General features: G+C 38.4%; 1 protein-coding gene across 40 annotated transcripts in view; it reads right to left on the minus strand.

The window, feature by feature from the left end:
* The window catches only part of TENM2 (teneurin transmembrane protein 2), a 1469731-nt gene that overhangs the window by 502525 nt on the left and 942518 nt on the right, over positions 1-24688 (minus strand). For all 40 annotated transcript variants that reach the window (XM_080555516.1, XM_080555559.1, XM_080555513.1 and 37 more), the window contains one exon: positions 8374-8664. In XM_080555516.1, the coding sequence (XP_080411642.1) occupies positions 8374-8599 (226 nt within the window). In that variant the 5' untranslated portion in view covers positions 8600-8664. The remainder of the gene's footprint in view (positions 1-8373; positions 8665-24688) is intronic.

Raw genomic sequence — 24688 nt, forward strand, 5'->3', positions numbered from 1 at the left:
CGGCCAGTCAGCCAGTTCTCAACCCACTTTACTGTACACTCCTCTATCCCACGCTTTCTTAGCTTTGCTATCAGGATGTCATGGGAGACAGTATGGAAAGCCTTGCTAAAGTCAACTTTAGCCCATTCCCCCTCGTCCTGTCACCAGGCACATGGGAGAACAGACCAACCCCCACCTCGCTACAGCCTCCTAGGCAAAACACGAGGCAAAATAGCATGCAGACATACCTTACAGATAAGGTATCTATAGAGTGCAATAAAAACAGGAAGTTTAAACAAATGAATAATCCAAAGTACATGTCTTTTGCCAGTTTTAAAATTGCAAATTTCCAATTTATTTAAATATTCCTTCTGTTGTGAGGAAGGATGAGGAGAAGCACATGGTCAATTTTTTTTGCATCAGAAAAAAAACAAGCATTAGAGGAATTCCAAGTTTTTACAGCAGAAACAAAAGAATACTCTTTAATGCAAATTCTGGATTGAATGACTTGCCAAGACAAATTTGCTGGTACATGCTTAGGATTCAGGGACAAATATGCCGGATTCCAACCCAGATCTAGCCTGAAAGCTTTTTAAGTCTGAGATTTTCATGGTAGTACGTATATTCCTTTCATCAGTTTGAGAAAATTCAAAAATAATCAGTCCCTTCTCCAAACACTTTTGACTTGAAAACATGCCCTAAAAAAAATCTATGTAGCTGCAGAACCTTCTAAAGACAGGAACCCTAACAATGTGGAATGTGTGCAGAGCTTGTTTATTTAGCCATTTTTGTTATCAGGGTGAAGCAAGAAATTGTATCAGTAAGCATATTCATTTAGAGTATTTATTTAGAAAAGTATTATTTAGCTCCTTAGACTAAAATATTCCTTTTATGATGGATTTAAAAATGATAAAGAACACCCACATCAATGTGCCTAAATATTACAAACATCTTTGAAGAGTTTGTAAAAGAAAAAAAAAAAGTAATTAAAAAACAGAGGTCTACCAAAATCAGAAATTATTACTTCCAGTAGCCAAGGTCTTAGAATTCTATTATGTACTCAAACAAAAGGATAAGGAGAACAAGGTATCAAAGTATTTTTTCCAATGTTCATAGGCCCTAGTCTTATGGGGAGCAAACACTATTCTTTTGTTTTGAAGCACAGTATCTTGCTGCTTGATACAAATCTATAAGACATAGGAAGTACTTGTCCAATAAGTTTTGAAAGGCTATTGGATTAAAATGGTTACTGAACCTGTTCAAGAGTAGACCCACAGTTCTCTAAAAATTTCTGTTACTGACTGTACATGCTAACTTCCTGAATTGATAGTGTTTAAGAACTTACCCTTTTTACCTCGTTTACATGACGTCCATGTAGTAGCTGTAAATGGTTAAAAATAAGAAAAGTAGAATCTAGTTTAACAATCATCATGAGCTAATGAGAAGTCCAACATAGCAGCAATAAAAAAACCAGAAGCTGTTTTAGCAAGTGGGGAAGGCAGAAGGGGGAAAAGCGTGAATCTATACATGCCTATATATTTGCATCAGAAATCCCTGCATTCATATTCTATAATTTAGACTGCAAACAATGCTGACTTTTAATAATGATCACTAGAGGAAAAACTGCCAAGAATAACAAATTATTCCCAGAGAGAAACTGTGTGGGTACACAGAATTCACATATTATGTCTAGCTGTTTGTTGCTCATTCTACAAATACATATTAATATTAGAATAGCAGTCTGTTTTCCAGCACTGGTCATATTAATTATTACTGGAGTCCTCTGTCAGCTTCATAGGTTCTCAATGTAAAGTTTCAGAAGACAGTAGTTTATTAAACTCCAACTTCATCTTTATTAGGCTCACCCAGAACAAGAATCCTGGTAATGTGTTTTTAACCTATTAGTTGATTATTGTCTTTCCATAGTAATGAAATTTTAAATACTTCACATACTGAACTGCAATGGCTATCTCTGCAGTGCCTAGTCCTGCAGGCTGGAGTGCAGCCCCTGTAATTCAGTATCTATGTACAGTCTCAGAGGAGGACTCCTAATGGCCAAGACGCTGATACATATGCTGGCTCAACTAGTCAAATCGATATGAGAGCAAGAGTTGCACCTTAATTCAACAAGCCTGTGTTAGAAAATCTAACTGCTCTATGATTAGTTCCAGCAGGTCTGGGCCACCAGACCCAGAAAATTAAGTTACAACATATAAAGCTATAAAACGGTAAGGCACCACGAAAGGATAGAAGGGGAAAGAAAGAGAATGGGAAGTGGAAAGTAAGAGATTCTCAAGATCACCCAGTTTAAACTATCCTTTATAGATCATGGAGATTGCTGCTCGAAGAGGGAAGGAAAAAAAAAAAAAAGAACAAAATTAAAAAAAAGAACAGAAAACTCTTTATGCATAGGTATTTGGGAGCACCCCCAAAACTGAGCGTATTCCATAAGGTTTCCCTGATATCCACTTCAACCATCCTGAGAGTTACAGAATTTTTCTTATGATGTTATTGCAACTCTGTTCTAAAATAGACACGGTTTTAGTTTACTTCATATTTATCAATGTATCTTAATGCTACATCTCTAAAGGCCACTTGACTTATGCTACAGTATAAATGAGAAGAGACACATTGGATTTTGGGTTAGATTTTCTTGTATTTTCCTCTCCTAAAAGCATACTTAGGGAGGGGTGTTATAAAGGTTTATTCTTTTAAGTTATTTGCTTGTCTAGTACTGCTGCTATGTAGATCCATTATTAATGCTACCAACATTGTCAGTACAAGAAGCTAAAAAGCAAGCCTAAAGAAATTAATGCATAACGATGATAAAGATAATAAAATATACATTAATCCCCCCCCAAAAAAAAAGCAAAGTCTTTTTTTTTAAATCAAGTTACAATAATAACTACACAGTCTTTTATGAATTGGGGAAGAGGAAGGCAGAGGAGGGAGGTTTTGGTCAATATCTTTGCTTTATTAAATAAGGTGTATATATATATATATATATGTTGTCTCACCTTAATAAATATTTTACACTAGGATCACATATCTCTCAGGTAACCATTAAAACCAAAGTAAATCTTCGTTCAACAGCAGTAAAAGTTACACGTGTGCACAGGTTATAACAGGAAGTTTGCCTCGAGGGCTTTTTCCCTTGCACAAGATACCCTACATCTGATTTGATATTAAAGGCTTCCTCTTTAAGCTTCTCCCACCTGCCTCCATCTTGGGTTTTGAGTTATGTACAAGTATGGATATACCAAAAAGAAACATATGCCAGAAAGCTACTCATAAACTGACAAGACAAAAGAAAACTAAAAGATGTGATCCCTCTCCAAGTAGAATATAAGGATAGGTTTCCCGTAACATTTTTAATTCTATGTATAGAGGAACATTTAAGTTTAAAAAGGTCACAGGTTCTGGAAAGAAAAATTAGAACTAAAATCAGTGAAATTCAGTTGGATCTGGAAGGGATAAACTAATTTGAACCTAATAGTTGAGTACGATTCATGCCTGATTGCAAAAGGCCTGAAACCTCATCTTGGTGGTATTAGGAATATAAACAAAGAGACAAAGCTCAGTTATCCTGAGAAGCCCTAACAGCAACTATCACTTCAGTATAGCAGTACATTAGTTACTGCTGGACAGAGAATACCTGACCATGTAGACTTAAAACCTGGCCAACCTTAACCACTCTTATGAAATGTTCATATTGCAATGTGCTCCTTCAAATGTGTCCCTGTAAATTATTTGGTGACAGACTTATGATGTGAAGAAGAACAAGACAAGAAAACAACATTTATTTTTTGCAGCAATCAGAGCTGTCCTAAAGTAGTCTGTAAAAATAAAATGTAGACTCAAACAGCTTTGGGTTGATTTGGTTTCTTCGTTGCATGTGGATTTTTTCTGTTTTGCTGTTTGTTTTTTTCCTTCAAGAAGTGTATTCAATGTATATGGAAACAAGACACAGTATGAAACACCCAAGAAATTCTGAATAGCATGGCACACTGACACAACTTCACATGAACGAAAACTGCGTGCATTATACTCCTCAATTCCCACTCTCCTAGGATTTTACTGTAATAACAGTTATCTATTAGATGTTAATAAAAATAATGGGCAATTTTAAGGACAAACTTATAGCCATTGTTACAACGTTACTTTTTTCTAATTCCTGTTCATATACTTACAGTTTCAGATAGAATACAAAAAAGCACAGATTTTTAAGTGTATACAAATAAATAATAAAAAAATAGAGGTGATGTACAGAAAGGTATTGCCTGTTCTTTACTGAAATTATCTCAGCATGCAAAAAGAGATGCTAAGACATACAAAGCAAGATAATTAACTGTGGTAAAAAAAAATCAAAATATTTTAGAAGACTGTTGGGCCCAGTTTAATGTCATTGTGTTGTTTCAACTTACTTTAGTAACTCCAAATATATATTCTATTTGTTCTTACATTTCACAGCAGAGATTTACTGCTAAACTAGATCTGACCTGAGAATGAGAAAGCAGTCAATTCAGTATAACTGCTGGGTAATAAATTTTGCATCAGATGAAGCCTGGCATTTGGCTCATGCAGAAATACAAAAGCTATGAGCTATGAATGCCAAGTGAGGAACTGCAGAATACTAATGTTTGCAATCACCCATTTGAAACCCAGTTTAAACTCCAATAACTCTGTAGAGAGCGCTCTTTTAAGCACAGTTTGGTTACAAAGCCTACAGGAAGAAAGCTTGCCTTTCAAAGCAACCTCTTTGAGGAATGTCTTTCCACAATCTTTTTTTTTCTTTTTTCTTAAAGAAGATCTACCTTCATTCACCATGCTGTGTCAGCAGATAAAGTCAGAAAGATAGTATTTTATTTAAATAATATATATGTATATATGATCAAGTATGATAATTGGTTCTCTTTGATGTAAAATTACATGGCATACAGAAAAAAAAAATCACACTAATTTCTGCTAGGATACGTCACAAGTTCCTATTCATCTTAAAATACTGCATTCAAAAAGGACTCCTCAACTTTTAAGGCAACTTGTAATGCTAGAATGCTCTCTCATACACTGAAGATCTTAATTTTTCAGATTGATTGACTAATGAATATCCAATAGAGGTACTAGATAACAAATATATCTTAATATGGGGGAAAATCTCAGGCAACTAATAGTTTAACTGTACACCTGACACGTAATTTTAGCCAAGAATCTGAAGACCTCTTTTGAGGGTGATCAGAAAATACGTTTGACACAAAGATACTAAACTTATTCTTAATTATTTGTATTAATACTATTATGTCAAAAAACAGACCTCAGAAAGAGAATTTCATTGTTTAGAAAAATCAGAGATAAAATTATGTTAGGAAAAAGAACAATAAAAGTAATGCCAGACTTTGTGCTTTGGGTAATAGAAAGTCTTGTCATCCTTCATGCCTTTATAGCAAAACTTCCAAATAACATACCAGAAGTAGAACCTCAGACAGAGAGGAACTTGCTTTGGTAGGTGGATTTGTCAACAACTGGCAGAAAAAGCGTATTCAAAACTTGCAATCAATGACAAAGATTTTAAGTTATATTCTCAGATCTAAACTGCCATCAGTGTTCCTAACATTTGCTTTATTCACACTAACCTTGAGAGATATTTATATTTCAACACTCTCTTTTCATGAAGAATGAGAGTACCAAGACAGAACTGAAGGACAACTAAAAGGTAAACCAAATCAAGATGATCTGTTTCATACTTCTGAGCTCCGAGTATAGTTTGTGTTACAAGCATTTCATTGTGAAGACCTTGTAAACAAAAATGGTGGTAGTACAACTTGGTCTTCTGCTTAACATTTTGAAAACCAAACGCCTTATGATCAGAAAACAGCTAAAAATAACTGCTTTGAGCAATTTCAGTGCCAACGTTAACCAAAACCAGATACTTTTTGACAAGACTATAGCTATACTAATGGAAGAGACAAAAACACTGAGCAAAATATCTAAAATTGCTTAAGAAATAGTCCAGTCTTTTATAATGGAAGAATAAAAAATTCCCTAAAGACTATTTATTTTAAGCATGTTTATTTCCTAAAGAATTTAATCCCATCAAAATACCCACTCAAATTTAGAATAAATTTACATGTATAAATTTCTAGATGTCTGCAGCTGGAAACTGCGTAAGATGTAATGAACAGTATTTCCTACTATATGAACCACACTTAGATGCGTATAAAATGAACGTATAAAGAGAGAGCGTGTCCCAAGTCTTAATCTATATCTACCTTCCAAGTTACCTCAAATATTAATGTCAGCAAAAGAACTTTACTAACAGATTTTCTAAAGAATTTTTTTCTAACATTAACAGAAGCAGGAAAGTAAGGAATTACTGCTTTTATTATTAGTATTCTGAGAAAAAAAAAAGAAAAAAGAAAAATTACGTTGGCTCTCTAAAATAAACTTTATTCATCTGGACATAATAACACAGACTAGCAGGAACAAGTCTGTGGAGCGTTTCAATTCAGTTACCAACAATTTGCACTCCCCTTCATAAAGAGGGCAGATAAGAACACATTAAGAGCAGGAGGAGGATGAACAGTTGTCAAATCAGTAATCAAGAGAAAAAGAACACCCTCATGAAATGCCGAATAATGACCTGGAAAATAAAATGAGGCACTTGAGCTGAAGCATCAATCATCCAGATAGGGAGAAGTAATATTTAGATGACTCCTGTACACAAAGGCTGAACAAACCACAGAGAAAATAGCTCCAGTAGCTAGTATGATCTAGTTGCAGTTTGATGCACTATCTCTAAGTAAATATGTCTAAGCAAAGAAAGACCCTACAAGAACAGAGATTACCTCAGAAAAGAGAACTGGGTGTTTGATAGACAAAGCACAGTGCAAACACTTTAAAATGTCTGTACACAAATGCAAGAGAAACAAGGGATTAGACGAGGGTTTAATTAAGGATGCAAATTAATAGATACTTCGATTTAAAGGTGAAGGCAGACACTGACTGCCCACAGAATGCTTTAAACAAGTTGTATGACATGATAGGAAGTATAAAAAATGACCTTTTATTAGACAGGAGATTACAGAATTATCTCCACAGAGAAGTGGGATAACCTCCTAGAATTTCCTGAGTTACATAAAACACGGTAGTCACAACACTAGAAGTGTCTAGTAAAGAACAATCATATGCCATTAACAAGCACACATGAAATAACAGTTTTAGCAATTAAGGATGTACTAGATAATTTACCTTCTGTTCAAAGGGGCTCAAAAGAGCTATACTTTTATGCCTCAGTACTGCCTGTACCTTTCTATATCTATTGTATGTACCCAATTCTTGAACCAAAACTAAGCCAAGTAATTTATTTTAAAAGCAACCACATCTGATTGTTGACTGACTGACAATTTAATCAGGCTATGTGGTCAAGTTAACCAGATGATTAAACACTGTTCCTATGAAATAATGTTCAATAATGGTTTCAACACAAAGACTTATGAAGACAAAGATTTATGAAGACAAGTAAATACCAAAATGAAAGTAAAACTACATGCATGCATGTATGTGTATGGTACAAAAGCATACATAGATAGGAAAGAAGACTTTCTCAACTAAAAACGTTTAGACTGTTCGTTGATTCATTCATTGAATATAACACATTTAAAGCTAGGAATATTTTGTAAAAAGACAACATAACAGCCTTGCTTACAAGTTCACACAGGCAGGTTCTTTCAAACACTAGTTGTAGGATCCCAGTGTTGTGATAACACAATTATAAAATTAAATTATAAAAGTAATTGGATGGGTTTCCTCCTTCCAGTTTTTATGAGGTAAAGTGTAAGCAGTAAGAGTAAGCGGTGACACAACGAAGCCAGAGGAAACAACATTCACACATGTAAATTATGGAGCAGTTAAGAAGAGGAAAGGAATGCCAAGGCACCTCATTAGTAATTAATATACATTGACCATATGGTGTTTTACCATAACAGTGTTTTAGATATCTTTCCAGCACAGGTACCCTGTCAAAGAAAGACAAGTTTAAGTGAAAGCGCCATTATTATTTCTAAAATCAACCTAGAAAACTGAATATATCATTAGCATATCCCAAGACACAAAACGAACACAATATCTGACTAAGAGTTGCTAGCATTTGTTTTCAAATGTTTTGAATGGTGGATCCTGGTTTGGTTCATTTACAAATAGTGAATTCCAACAATATCAGAGATCTAAGAGAAAGAGCTTCCTACTTTAACACAAAACACTTGCTAGTTTGAAGTAACGGTAAAACAGCATCCATTTTCCTACAGCTATTTCACTGAAACTCCTTGTAACGCTGGTACAGTACAACAAATATCTACCAAGGATTACTGTAGAAGGAAACAGTTCTGACTTGAAACATACCTTGTCTTGGAAACTCATCTGACTCCCTGTGAACCAGGTCAGAAACACGATTTCCATAGTGCATCCTGGTGTCATGATCATAAGCTTTCAGAGTCTCACTTGAGCTGTAGGACTTCTGAGTTGGTACTCTGCAGTCTTCACTGTCTAGTGAAGAGCTGGTATAGCGACATTCCTTCCCACACCGGCCCCTAGTCAAAGAGCGGTGTCTTCGATCTTTTATGTCCATTGTTGTCCGTCAGATAGATTGTTTTCAGAAAAGCTGCTCTCGTATTTGGGGTCAGCCACTATCACCTAAAAAATTAAAGGATAACACAAAATGAGCAACATTTTGTTTTATTCTATTTTCCCCAATGTATCCTTGAAGAAAAATTCAGCACAGCTTGAGAAGAAAGAAAAGACACACATCATGTATCCCTAGAAATTGAAATAATTGACCTGAATAGAAGGGTACGAGGGAAAAAAATAAAAAGAGAAAAATCAAATTCTGTATCAGAATTGCATTTTATCTAAACGATCACCTTACTGAAAAGTTTAAGATATAATGATAACGCAAAAACAGTTATCTTCTGATTTTTTGAATGAGCAGAGATAACAATATGGAAATGACAGCATAGCATTTCTTCCTGTTATACAACAGTACAAAGAAAAGCAGACCCAAACCAGCTTTAAATATTTCCTTTCTTCTTGCAGGAGGGCTTGCAATTAAGAATGAAGTTTGCAGGACAGTTGCACATAGAAGATTGTACCTACTCGGTATTAATGCATAACAATAGTGTACATTATGCTTTAACAGCATGTTCACAAGCAGCAGAAAGTAATTTTATTGCCCCTGGAATCTAATGCCCTGTTCTGACAAAAAGGTTGGACCAGATATCTCCAGAGATCCTTCCCAGACTCAACATTTCCACACTTCTCTGAGGCTCTAAGCACAGTGTGGGAAGTGGCACCATGGAACACGATCACACCATCTTCTTTGCTGTCCCTCAAGATGACCAGTTTCCCCATCTCAGCAGTTGCAGTTCTTCAAAATTTTGCAAATATCTTCTTGCTCATGGACCAGAAAGAGAGAGATTCTTGTAGTCTACTTAATTGGGACACACTTACTGAGGCATATACACTGTAATAGATGCCCATTAGCATGCATAAACTGCAAAATGAAAGATACTGTAGAAAGCAAGAAATATACTAAGCATGAGCACCTTACCCACTGGGTACTAATTATTTCGAGTTGGTATTTGTATCAATGTCTTTCTCCTGTGGTATCCCAGGCCCAGGTCTGTACTGCTTCTTAGAAACCCTCATGACAAAACCTTTTGCTGGAAATGAAACCTTCACCCACAAAAAACACATCGATGTGCTAACAAACAAAACTGGAACAAAAACGTATGCTTTTCTGTATGCGGTTAAGGAGGTGAGGAAATGGCTGTGGCTCATTTAGCTGGGAAAGTTGAAGGCACTGCCTTTCCCAGTGCTCCCCTCTGTGGGGGTGCCTACTCCGTGCCCACCCGACATGGGAAGCAGGTCCCCCCTGCCTGCCGCTACCAGCACTATCCAGAGCTCTTGCTTCAACTGCCCAGGAGTACGATTCCCCCTGCCATGACGGCTACCAACTCCAGCAGAAAGATGATGAAAAAGCCATAAGGCAGGCCTGTCTTGCAGTTGCTCACACAGCACATTTAAGGGGGTCACAACACTGGCGTAAGTATTGGCTAAAATACTTGCAGTATTTTGCTTTTTGGCTGCAATAGATGACGTCCCTATGAAAGGATAAATGTACTTGGCCAGATTTGCTAGTGAACTTGAGAGAAGGTTTCTTGGCTTCATTTAGACTGACATTTAGACTTGTGGTTTTTAACACCTATATTTTAAAGAAGGAAGTCAGGTAACCAGGAGGAACAGCTGCTTTAAGCCACCCACAAGTACTGTCAGTCTGTGAGTGATAAAAAGTGTAAACATGCTTACTTTTCTCTTTTTTTCTTTTATTTTTATCTGTCATGCTACATTTCAGAGGGGAAAACAGCATACAGAACAGCCAAAACAAAATCAGAAAGCATTCAGCACTTAAAAAGGTAGGGCTATCTTTGGTATATTAGATTAAGGTTAAAACTTGAAAGAAAAACAAAACACTCAAAATATTCTTCCCACTTCTCACCCCTCTGAACATCTAGTGGCTAAACTGACTTCTATATACCTGTATCCTTCAGCTGAATTCTTTGGTCCTGCAATATTTATTGCAGTGTAAAGCATATAAATACCCTTGCTAGCACTGGTGGCACAAACCCTTGCTTGGAGTTTGAGGAGATAATGATCGTTCAGAAGATTAACAATGCCTGGTTCTTTGATCCCAGTTCAATACTATCTCATCAAACTCAGATATCAATATATCACAGTTATAAAACACAGAAACAGATGAAGACAGTACAGAATTGAGCAAAAACTGGCAATTACTCTCTGTCTTCACATTACTGTTTTGTACTTTACAAAAGCCTATTCCATATGAAGGTATTGTCTTGTTTATCAGTTCAGAAAAACAAATATCTTTTCTTTTTCATGATTGTTGTACTTTAAGCTGTCTGGCCTTATTTCTATTGTTTATGAAAGAACATTTATTTCCTTGTTACATTAAAAAGAAGGATTTACTATGACTGAGATAGTGCTTCTGAGTATTTCCATGATGTTAGCCTATTAAAACATCTTCTCAGGCAGATAGAATTAATTGAAATTGTTCCCACAATAAATTTTCTTCATAGAGTTTAGGGAAATTATGCTACGAATACAAAAATATCAGGTAATGGTAAGATACCATACTCTGCCCTTGCAGCACCCCACCTGTAGTGCTGCATCCAGGTCCACGGCCCCAGCACAAGAAGGATGTGGATCTGTTAGAGCAGGTCCAGAGGAGGCCACGAGGATGTTCAGAGGGCTGGAGCTGTATCTGCTGCTGATGCACATTTATATATTGGGCAAGCAGCAACTTACATGTATCTAACAAACTTTAGACTCACCATTCACCCCATGGAAGCTTTCCTGTGGTCACATGCAGGAGCTGTATATCTGCACATCACAACAGCAGTGGTAGCAAGAGTGTAACAATGGGGTTTTTAATATCCAATAGCATTAAAACACTGTATGTGTCCTACAGGCTAAGAAAAAAAAAAAAAGGCTAAGAAGTGAAAAATAGTTTTCTTTAAAAGAAATTGTTTAAAAACATTTGACCACTTCTTTTTGTGTTAGCAAAGTCAAATCGATAGGAGGCATGGAGGGAGGACTCAAAATGAATTTTAATGGCTCAGGGAAGCCTACGCTAAAACTCTCTTTAAATTTGAAGTTGATTCTTACACTGGTCTTATTTATGTGCTTCTTTCTTGAATTTTCTAATGATCCCTTACTATTACAGTGCACATGGCCATTAGAACTGCCACTCACTATAGACAGAATGCAATAATCATTTTCAAGTTCAAGAGAAAACAAAGCACTTCACATTTACTTTGTGCCCCTAAATAACCCAGCACAACTAGATCAAAACGTTGCAATAGTGCAAATAATATTAAGAAGTCTTTTTTTAAAAAAGAAAAAAACACATAGTACACCATGTACCTATCTTCATTAAAAAAGAAGGTCTTAAAAGCCTGTACTTCTTTTCATCAACAACAATTGGAAATAAGCTTGTGATTTAGAGACTAAAATGCTGTTCACTATGAGTAAAATTTGATAATTCATCTTTGACACGGTACAAATTTTCAGTGAATAAATAAAAGGATTATTTAACTGCTGTATTTTTCACTTCTTTTAATATTACTGAAAAGTACATCTTTTACTTCTGGATCACCTCTGCTTTTTTAAAAAAAAAGAAAATAAATAAAATGGAATTTTAGATGAAATACCGCTATAGTAAGAAGACTTGCAAGAATAACATTGATGACAATTGTGCTGTTTGTGATTTCTGGTCAAGAAAATCCAAGTATATTTGGACAGTCTGTTTGGTACAATAACATAAACTCATTTTCTATTGATTTCTTCCTTTTGATTTCTCAGTTTTCTTTTTTTTTTTTTTTTACTCAGACACTGAATTTTCCTTTTAGTTTAGCTAATCTTTCTAAATATCATGTTGAAAATGAGATATGTTTAGCACAACATTTGAAACAGCTATTTTAGAACTGTTTTGATGAATGATTTTAGTTAAGTAGCAAAAGACAAACAGTGCTTACAGGCATTACGTGTTGTTCTTTACCGCAGGGGAAAAAAGCAGCTTATTTATTTATTTTAAGGAAATAAGAGCTATAAGAAGTATTTTCAGATTAAGGGCAGTTAAAATTGTAAATATAACAAAAGCAAACGCTGTGACAAATATGTATGCCATGTTTTTCTGTCTACTTAGGCATGCATATTTTTATCTCCAAATCATCATTGGAGAGTTCTGCACTGCAGGAGCTTCTTAAAAATCCCAGAACTGTTTAAATCTATTATTTAAATTTGACACCGTTTCCCACAGCATTCTCCTCAAGAAACTGGCTGCTCTTGGCCTGGACTGGCATACGCTTCGTTGGGTTAGAAACTGGCTGGGTAGCTGGGCCCAAAGAGTCGTGGTGAATGGAGTTAAATCCAGTTGGAGGCCGGTCACTAGTGGAGTCCCCCAGCGCTCAGTACTGGGACCAGTTCTCTTTAACATCTTTATCGATGATCTGGATGAGGGGATCGAGTGCACCCTCAGTAAGTTTGCAGACGACACCAAGTTAGGTGCGTGTGTCGATCTGCTCGAGGGTAGGAAGGCTCTGCAGGAGGATCTGGACAGGCTGGACCGATGGGCTGAGGCCAACTGTATGAAGTTCAGCAAGGCCAAGTGCCGGGTCCTGCACCTGGGGCGCAACAACCCCAAGCAGCGCTACAGGCTGGGAGGTGAGTGGTTGGAAAGCTGCCTGGCCGAGAAGGACCTGGGAGTATTGGTTGATAGTCGGCTGAATATGAGCCAGCAGTGTGCTCAGGTGGCCAATAAGGCCAACAGCATCCTGGCTTGCACAAGAAACAGTGTGGCCAGCAGGGCTAGGGAAGTGATTGTCCCCCTGTATGCGGCTCTGGTGGGGCCGCACCTCGAGTACTGTGTTCAGTTTTGGGCCCCTCACTACAAGAAGGAGATGAGTGGCTGGAAAGCTGCCTGGCAGAGAAGGACCTGGGAGTATTGGTTGATAGTCGGCTGAATATGAGCCAGCAGTGTGCCCAGGTGGCCAAGAAGGCCAACAGCATCCTGGCCTGTATAAGAAGCAGTGTGGCCAGCAGGTCTAGGGAAGTGATTGTCCCCTTGTACTCGGCTCTGGTGAGGCCGCACCTCGAGTACTGTGTTCAGTTTTGGGCCCCTCGCTACAAGAAGGACATGGACGTGCTCGAGCGAGTCCAGAGAAGGGCGACGAAGCTGGTGAGGGGTCTGGAGAACAAGTCTTACGAGGAGCGGCTGAGGGAGCTGGGCTTGTTCAGCCTGGAGAAGAGGAGGCTCAGGGGTGATCTTATCGCTCTCTACAGTTACCTTAAAGGAGGCTGTAGAGAGGTGGGGGTTGGTCTATTCTCCTACGTGCCTAGTGACAGGACGAGGGGGAATGGGCTAAAGTTGCGACAGGGGAGTTTTAGGTTGGATGTTAGGAAGTACTTCTTTACCGAAAGGGTTGTTAGGCATTGGAATGGGCTGCCCAGGGAGGTGGTGGAGTCACCATCCCTGGAGGTCTTTAAAAGACGTTTAGATGTAGAGCTTAGCGATATGGTTTAGTGGAGTACTTAGTGTTAGGTCGGAGGTTGGACTCGATGATCTTGAGGTCTCTTCCAACCTAGAAATCTGTGATACTGATACTGTGAAGAAGGACATGGAGGTGCTCGTGCGAGTCCAGAGAAGGGCGACGAAGCTGGTGAGGGGTCTGGAGAACAAGTCTTACGAGCAGTGGCCAAGGGAGCTGGGGTTTTTCAGCCTGGAGAAGAGGAGGCTCAGGGGCGACCTTATCGCACTCTACAGGTACCTTAAAGGAGGCTGTAGCGAGGTGGGGGTTGGTCTATTCTCCCACGTGCCTGGTGACAGGACGAGGGGGAAGGGGCTAAAGTTGTGCCAGGGGAGGTTTAGGTTGGATATTAGGAAAAATTTTCAGTCTTTACTGAAAGGGTTGTTAGGCACTGGAATGGGCTGCCCAGGGAAGTGGTTCAGGCACCATCCCTGGAGGTCTTTAAAAGACGTTTAGATGTAGAGCTTAGTGATATGGTTTAGTGGAGGACTTGTTAGTGTTAGGTCAGAGGTTGGACTCGGTGATCTTGGACGTCTCTTTCAACCTAGATGATTTTGTGATTTTGTGATCCCATTCAGAAAATAACATGCCATCAGGTTGAAAGGCCTGGAAGTGATGAGACTGAGCATTCTACCAGCCTTAGCCTCACACCATTTACCAACTGCTATGGATTAAGCCTTCATTTTCCACTGAGTTTTGGGCAGCGAGGGTGGATGGTGAGCATATCCTCTCCTCTGCACTGAGAAGCTTCATAATTGCAGCTGATCAGCTAACACAGGAAAAACATGGAGTTTCTTCCTTAAGGGTACTTTAAGTCAATTAAAAAAATCCTCTAGACAAACTCAGAAACAAATTTCTGAATGTTACTGAAAATGGGGATTCTGGCTGACCAACCTCATCAGCTGAAGATCCCTGTAGACTCAGAAACTCTACCACTAAAATTTCACTCTTAGCTAACCTTCTGCCAGTGCTCAAGGTCTAAAGCAAAGCACAGCATGCAGGAACCGACCAGTTCTTCAGTTTCATTTCATCTGCTAGGAACAGCGTGCTTTTGGATTATTTTACCCCCGAAAAGAACATGAGAAATGACAAAGTTCCCAAACACAGATGGTAGGTTCCAGAGCAGGTGGTAAAATATTGGCCTTAGATCCTCCATCACAGAGAACTGATTTAGTGCTTTCATTGGCTTACACATGATATTTACAGAGTTTTAAACCCTGAAAAAATTAATTTTAGATTCCCAAAAATATTACTTGCATCCAACGTACTTCAGTAACTGGTTGTCAAAAGTGCAGCATGGCCAACTATCATGTTGATTACCATCCCGGAATCACCAGCCATTAGGAGTAGATTGTGTTGCACCAACTCAGAAAGACGGCAAATTTTTGTAAAAACAGGTGACACAAGCAATGAAAACACACAGACATTTACAAAGAGTAAAGTTTAACATGTTGTCAAAGAAAGGCTTATAAACCTTCCGAAATATTACTAAGCAGAACATCACTAGTTATATAAGTGAGACTGAAATGACATCTACTTTTCTTCCAAGATACACAGATACAAAACAGCAAAAAGAATCTGAAGCTGATGGAAAGGAAACGAAGTGACAGAACAAAATTCTGTGGATATCCTGGAGTTTCTTAGATGTGTGAAGTGCTCTTGTTTTTCTCCTCTTTGAGAGTCTTTTTCCTTCTTTTCTCAAACTAGCAACAACCTTCCCTCCATCCCAAACACCGTCCAAATCAAAAAATGGGGATTTCCCCCCAAGGGTAACATGCTTCCAGTCCTAACTAAAAACTATTTACAAATACTTATTAGCCTTTAGGACAGCCATGAGAGCTGTCCATCTCATATATGACCCTTCTACGGGAAAATCAAGTTAAGTGTCGCGAGTTAAATACCCACCTGAAGTCACGCAATGAGATTGCTGCACACGGGGAAACCTGAGTTCCAGTCCTTTGTTCTTGATTATTGTAGAATTGTTATCTACACACAGTCAGGGCCGTATGCAGTCCAATCAAATAATAAAAGAATCAAGCCCCTACAGTCCAATGCAACAAGCCAAGTTTTCAATTAATGTAATGCCTTAAACTTGGTATAGCTAAACAAGTTCACAAAATGGATTTAAAGACCTAATATGAACTGGCCACTTCAAAGACCAAGTTTGCTAAAAGTAATTGCCTAAACAACACTATTACTCTTCTACTGCCTAGAAAGAACAAACAATACTATTATCTACTGATAAAACACTGCTAATGAAGAAAGGTAGAATAATTTATCACTACATAATTAACACAATGCAGTTAAGCATGCTTTAACGATTCTGTATAACAGTTTCCTATCACTAGAGAATACTTTTGAGTCAGGAAATAATTGTCTAAATAATTTTTGATTAAGTCTTTGATAAAACTGATCAACATTTACAGAAGTGAGATAAATGTAAATGTCTATGCAATGAATGACAACTTGCTTTATTTAATTGTCCATTGGTGGTCTTTTTTTTAAACTACTAATCCTAGGGTGCAATGTTGTCTTCAATTAAGTTAATGGGATTATTAACCCTACTAAGAAACGGAGCTAAGACGTCAAGCTGGTTTATGCAAGTTGTGCTCCTCCAGCCATTCTCCTTCTCTTTTGCTTTCACCAACACTTACTCATGCATTCATTTAATTTTCTACCAGCATTTTCTTATGTTCTGTACTCTTTTTGGCCTCTTTCTTTCCGTTTTCTCATGAACCTTATTTATCCCGAAAGTTTCAATTATGGATTTGAATGCTGTTCATTTCCACAAGTGTTTTCCTTTACATCCAGGCTAATCCATCAGCTGTCTTGGAACCTCTGAACACTGCCTCCATGTTAGACTCAAGGGTTTTGATATTAAACATATCATATATAATAATATATGGAAATATATTTGGATATAATATAATGGAATATATATTATAATATATATATATATATAATGGATTATTATATATATATAATAATGAAAAAACGTAGTCGACAAAGGACTTACACTTTTCTCGTACTCAAGCAAGTCCATGCCAAGAATTTTAAGACAGTTCCCTCCTAACTCTTCTCCACTTATGTTCAAATGTTCTATAATTCTATACCTGCTGTGCACCTTCATTCCTGCTGGCAGAGCAGAAGTTGTACCACTGGGCAAGAGATGTGCCAAAAGAAAACTATTAGGCATGCACCTTTCATTTCTTGTTTATTCTTAATAGATGAGTATGCTGTTAAGGGGGAACTCTCCCAGAACCTGAGATCACGCAGAGCTCCAATGTACAACTCATCAGAGGATGCTACTATGAGAAGACTGTGTTGCTGAAGAGATTTCTCAGCAATTTTCAGACCTCTATAAAACTATTCTCAGAACTCATCAAATGTAGTAATCACGCAAAAAGCTATGATTTTAGGTACCTTACCCACCATTTCAGTTGAGAACAACACCTGCTGTTGACTCTAAGTTTACATTATTCTTTCTCATTCTGACCAAGAAACACAGCCCTTCTTTCTCTAAAGCCTCTACTGAAGCCTTCCTACCTTAATCTGATACTAATAATTTTCATATACTTACTAATAAGATGCTTTAATATGCTTTCTCCTTGCTAGCAGCGTCAACGTAGTAAAGTAATGTTTAAAGAAGGTTTTATTAGAGACTACTTTTAAGGCTGTGTAAACTTATGATGATAATAAAACATGGTATATTTTTAAAATTCCTCACAGCAATTAGGAGAAAAAAATACAGTCCTTTTGTGTGTGTAAAACTATTAACCTCATTACTTGGGAGTTCTCTGACTCATTAAACAGATTTTTATCAGAAATAACCTAACTTCCTACAGGGATCCATTGTTTCAAAGGTTCAAGGTAAGGTAAGGAAATGAAAAATGAATGAAAAACAATGGAAAACCATTTTAAGGTGCATGTAACAGATGACGTTATATATCAACAGTTTCCATAAAAGCATATTCAGAAATATTTTAAATTCTGTATCACCACATACAGCGACAAAACTTTGCATAGTGAAATCAGAAGAAGGCAAGATAAGTTTCTCAGATGGCAACCATACCTCAAGTGTCGTTCCATCTTTCAATAAAGGAAAGTGTATTGCTTTATAAAAAATTGATTAACCATCACAGAAATGGATAGAATGAATACAACTGTTATACAAAATGACCAAGTGTAACTCAAAAACTCTGAAGTGAATTTCCAGTGTTTGCACAGCAAGCGGCTGGCAGGGCTAGAATTGAGGTCTGAAAGCTGTTCCACCCAAAATTGCAACATAAGATTTGCTTGCATATTATCATAGCAAAAGAGGATAAAAAGCATTACCTGGATTAATGGAAGTCTTTTAAATCAACCAGTACAGGACAATAAGCAGCAAATTCTTCCTAATATTGTACCATCACTGTGCAGACCTAACTACATCCTCTGTTCCATCTCCAAATTAGAAAGAAAAAAAAAAAAAAAAACAAAACACATCACTCTGGAGGAAAACCTCTCTAGAGAAAAGGCCACATGCTTCACGACATGTTTGGCTATGTAGTCATGGAAGATAGTACATTAATTCAATGTACACTCTCACAAGGAAACTTCCTTCTGCAGCCTGCCCAGACTGGACCATCATTTTGCTTACTATCAGCTACTTGAGGGTGTCTCCAAAGAAATCCTGGCATTTGCTGGTGGACAAGAGGTTTCTTTTATGTCACTCTGTCAGCAGTCACTGCTCACTTGGTGGAGTTGTCAGAAATAAAACCATCCTGGCTCCTCAGCTGCCCAAGTTCTCAACGTGATCTTCATCCAGCACCTGGCAGGAGGTGCCCCAGGCACCTGGAGATATAGCAAGGTCTGAAGCAGTTCCAGCACAGAACCCAGGAGTTCACGGGGGGGCTATTCCCAGATAAGCCAAGAGACCAGCCATCTCCGTTTCATCATGTGTGGCTGAGGTTTAGAAAGCAAGAATAGTCTCAAGGAAGCAACCAGTTAAAAAACACGCACACTTCAAGTCTGAATGCTTTATAAGTAGAAAATTTATCTCTACATGCAGGCTTAAAGCCTACTTTAAAACTTCAACACAAAATAAGGCAGAGGCTACAGGAGTGTCTGCACAGAGGTGCAGCACGCATCACTGCAGTGGGGTTCCTACCATACATTTCTGTTGATGAGAGAACAGAAGAAAGGGACATTTATTTTTAATCACACAAAAATGGCATGCCACAGAAAGCAGAACAGGCTTTGTTGCTTATTCCATTTAACAACACAGACCATATTAGGGAACCTAAGATGAAACACAGTTCTAGAGTAAATAACATCTAGAGGGACTAAAAGCACAGTTTAACACAAGTAACAATCACAAGCTCTATCACAAGCCCCCAAACCCTACTGCAAGCCTGTAAGTTTCCAAATTTCATTTGACAGTGCTGACTTGGCTGTAGTTCCTTAAAACCAACTTTAGGTGTTTCTTCCTGGTACTCACATATATGGTACGTTATTCTGAGGTAAAAGAGAAAAACGAATAGATCAAAAGCTTAAGTTGTTACAGTGGTTTACCTACCAAATCCTTCCATTTCTGTTTCCAATGGAGCATTCAAAACAGATACTATATATGAACTCAAGATCCCACAGAAGTCAACGTTGGTTCCCTGCTTTCTCTTCCCCTATAGTCCCTTCTGCCAGCCTGCAAATGGCTTGCAAGTTTAAGTCAATATAGTGGGGCAGGGAGCTAACGTTTCCTCTCTGCTACATTTAATTTAAAATGGGTGTCATTATCTGTGCTTGGAGAAACCCAAGCCACTGGAAGTGGGTATATAGAAGAAACTGTCACTTAACTGCATTCTTAGGATTAGTCCAGGAAAGGGTGGGTCCCTAAAGACCACCCAGGTGTCCCAATAAATTAGGAAGGAGTTCCACTGCTACCAGAAGATAGTTTTCAGCTCTTTTAATGAAGTACCCTAATTAACCACCTCCTTTGTAACTCACCTTTTTTTTTTTGCAGTTATGTCTGAGATAAACTGCTGTCTATGTTGATGGGTCCAGAATTTCAAGCATATATTTCTATGTTTATGAAACATGATCACCCAGACACAAACTACTGGCTTTATGGCAGTCACACAAGAACCTTGATCCCCTGAACAAAGACTGCTGTATCATCATACTACATCCTTCACAAACTAATTTACTAATGCTCTATGTTTTAAAGCATTTCTCCTCATCACCAAGAAAGACACTGAGATCCCATATATTAACACACAAGATTACTGAGGCAAAGAGAAGAGCGAAGTCATAGAGCAACCCTGCTATTTAAAGCCTCTATTAGCTTCAGTAGGTTGTTCTAGTTTACAGTCAGGGAGAAAAACAGCCTCCTATCTCTTCTATCTACTTCTCAGCACAGGAAGGAAACTGGAAACAAACGCAATAAACGCTTTATTATCCTGAACTGAAATCAATAAACTATCAACAGTTTTAACCTAATTTACTAGGAAACAGAATTGGAAAGGTATCTGACAAGGCTTTTCATATACATTAAAAGCCATCAGATTGTAAATTTAGGTCAATACTGAGCCAGACAGCGACCTACAGGTGAAGTGATCCATATACCATTACCAATTTCCTCAGTCGTCACAAGTCCCTCAGTAATTTCTAACTTGCATGAAATCTTTCATGAATTATTAAAATAGAAACAAAAGCAAAAACAAAGAAAAGAAATAGCTCTCTATGCGTTTTTCAGTGGTACGAGTATGTCACTGAAAACAAATTCTGTGCTAACAGTGGTTGAGACCGTGACTACCAACCATGCTGGATTTGCAAGCTCAGTCTGGGCTATGGCTAGGTAATGTAGTGTTCCTTGGGTAATGCCAAGAGAACTCCAGGTACCCCAGAATTAAACAGATGCTTACAAACCTCATATCTCTTGTACACCGCCCCCCCCCCCCAAGAAAAAAAAGCCTTCTACTTTAAAGACAGGAGGATTAGGAGGTGTACATTTGAGTACTTCATAAATGGCATAGCAGAAACCACTACAAAGTGACATCTTTTACAGAACTAATGTAAAGATTTCATCCACAACAGAAATTACTGAAAGACTTTGGACAACTCTAGTTGTCTTTCCAGTAACACAAAATAACAGGTGACACAGAAGACTGTATCTGAATGTACTATATTAGGGATCAAGAATACCTCCTTGGTTTGTATTCACACTGACCCATTCTAGGAAAAACTGCTCCATGAACCACAAAGCCAACTTTCTGCAAATGAGTTTTGTGCTTATACAAGCAGCTAGAATATAAAATGGGAAAAAAAAAAAAAAACAAAAAAACACAAATACTTGTTCAATCATATCCAATTAGACAAAAAAAACCCTAAGAACCTATGAATATATTTACATGGCTTGTTTCAATTAGTTCTGAAACACCATTAAAGATAACAAGATCAATGCTGTCTATTTCAGCAACCAACAGCAAAGGACTTCAACTTGCATCCATCAGCTATCCTCTGTTACATTCCCATTTCTTGATGGACAAGCTAAAAGAATGACAGCCACCATACTGAGCAAGCATGCTAGGACTTAACGACTGAGAAGCAGCAGAAACAAAGTAACGACAATATAATGAGATTGTAAAATTCTATAATTTTGTTTGAAAAGAGCGTTACAGTAAACATCCTACACACCTACACAACTTGGAATCAAAAAATGGCTTGGGTTGGAAAGGACCTTAAAGCCCATCCAGTTCCAACCCCCTGCCACGGGCTTGGACACCTCCCACCACACCAGGTTGCCCAAAGTCCCATACAGCCTGGCCTTGAGCACCACCAGGGATGGGGCAGCCACAGCTTCTCTGAGCAACCTGTTCCAGTGTCTCACTGCCCTCACAGTCTCATAGTGAAGAATTTCTTCCTTATATCTAATCTAAACCTACTTTCTTTTAGTTCAAAGCCATTACCCCTTGCTCTGTCACTCCACCCCCAACAGAGTTCTTCCCCAGCTTTCCTCTAGCCCCTTTCAGGCAGTGGCAGGCCACTGTGAGGTCTGCTCGGAGCCTTCTCTTCTCCAGGCTGAACAACCCCAGCTCCCTCAGCATGTCTCCACAGGAGAGGTGCTCCAACTCTATGGTCATTTTGATGGCCTCCTCTGGACTCACTGCACTATGCCCACATCCTTCTTGTGCTGGGGGCCCTAGAGCTGAGCGCAGGCTGCAGGTGGGGTCCCACGAGAGCAGAGCAGAGGGGCACAATCCCCTCCCTCACCTGCTGCCCACGCTGCTGTTGGTGCAGCTTAGGGTACAGGTGGCTTCCTGGGCTGCAAGCCCACACTGCTGACTGGTGTCGAGCTTCTCATCAACCAACACCCCCAGGTCCGTCACCTCAGGGCTGCTCTCGATCCATTCTTGGCCCAGCCTGTGTCTGTGCTTGGGATTGCCCCGGCCTAGCTGCAGGACCTTGCCCTTGGCCTTGCTGAACCCCATGAGGTTCGCACAGTCCCACCTCTCAGGCCTGCCCAGGCCCCTCTGGATGCCATCCCTTCCCTCCTGCGTGCCGACCACACCACACAGCTCGGTGTCATTGGCAAATGTGCTGAGTCTTCTCTCAATAGATAAAGAAAAATAAAAGAAAAATCTTCTTTTTATCACTGATGTACTTAGAGAAGGCTTTCTTGTTGCCCTTGATGTCCCTGGCCAAATTTACTTCTAATAGTGCTTTGGCTTTCCTAACCTGATCCTTGGCTGCCGAGGCAATGTCTCTGTATCCCTTCCAGCCTATCCATCCTTGCTTCCATCCTCTGTAGGCCTTCTTTTTCTGTTTGATTTTGGCCATGAGCTCCTTGTTTATCCATATAGGCCTCCTGGCATTTTTGCCCAACTTCCTCTTTGTTGGGATGCATCACTCCAGAGCCTGGAGGAGGTGAGCCTTGAATATTAACCAGCTTTCTTGAGCCCTTCTTCTCTCCAGGGATTTGCCCCATGGTACTCTACCAAGCAGATCCATGAAGAGGGGAAAGTGTGCTCTCCAGAAGTCCAAAAACTTAAAAATTTCTTTACTTAAATCTTTGCATAGGGTATTATTCCAAATACCATATTTATTTATTTTGTCTAAAAGTCCCATTCCTCAGTCTCATGAAAGTATTATAAAGTCTGCATGAACCCTTATTCCTTCAAATGTTATTTCTTAATTTACTTTTAAAACAACTTCTGGTCAACTTTCAACTCCTCTTTGATTTTGTTTTCCTTCCACAAAGTAGCATCATATTATGCTCATACCCAGTAACTATAAAATGCAACGAAAACAAAACACAATTCCTTAAAGTAGCTTGCAGAGCAGATTTACGTCTCTGCAACTTAGGACTGGTGACAACATTTATATATTACAAGATCTGCAGAAGACAGATGCTAAAACATGCAAATCTCAATACCTAAGACTGAAACAATTCTCCAAAAGACAGACCTGAGTAACCCAAATTGGAACTGAATATATGTAGGCAGAATATCTGTCATTGGAAAACAGTGATTCTTAAGCATAAAACAAAACCAGTTAACTCCTTGCCTATATTATACCTTCAAGGAAATCTATATACTCACAGAATGTCTCGTCTGAATCCTCAGTTTTCCAGTTGGATTGGCTTAATTTACAGAACTAATATTAGTTCTCAGATATTCGAGTCCGAACAAGCAAACTTCCCCCTCTGTTTTGCAGAGGTGAAGAATGTTAGATTTGCCTTTCTTTCAGTCATTTAGCCATCAGAAATGCTTTTATATTCTGTATCAAAAATGGACATGAGACTACTGGAATACTTTCCAATAATTGAGACTACAGAATTAGGAAATGTCCTATTTAGAAATTGAGTTTTGAGTGATAAGAATGAAATACAAATTGGTCCGTTGTTCCATGACTCCATTTAGACTGCACTAATATTAGTTCTGATACAGTGCAAGTGCATCACCAGAAAGATGGTCAGATCAGTGCTTCAAATGGGTAAGATTCAAAAAATGTAATTCAACATGAAACAGTGACATATCAGTTAATTTGATTTTTTTTAATGAAGAATAAAAATGCTTTTAAAAGTATATATACATACAGTCATCCATACATTTAAGAAATCAGATAGGTCTAATGATAAGACAACTTATCTATGCACAACCATGATAACCCTATTTTTGCTAAGTAATATAACTTATCATAAGGGCCAAAAGCATGTTTCTATACCATCCCCAGAAAGAACTTCACTATGGAAAAGCAAAGTGTCAATGTCATGAAAATCACCCATAACTTCTAGTCTAACATGTGTATGTTAGACTACAAATGCTGTGGTTCAAGCTGCACAGTTAAACCAAACATCTCTGGCTCACATTAGAGGCCAGTATAGCAAAAAAGAATGGAGTAGCAATAATGGAGAAGTATACAAGGCAACAGAGAGTTTTTTGTCTAGATCAGTGTGTGACAAAAACAAAACAAGTCACACTGGAAGTACCAAAAACAGATTTAACAGACAACTCAGTGCAAGATTTGTGGTGGAGCAAGGTATCCCTGCTCACTGCAGGGAAAGTTGGAACCATACAGTC

Source organism: Anser brachyrhynchus (genome assembly GCF_964034855.1).
Source record: "Anser brachyrhynchus genome assembly, chromosome: 14".
Taxonomy (NCBI): Eukaryota; Metazoa; Chordata; class Aves; order Anseriformes; family Anatidae; genus Anser; species Anser brachyrhynchus.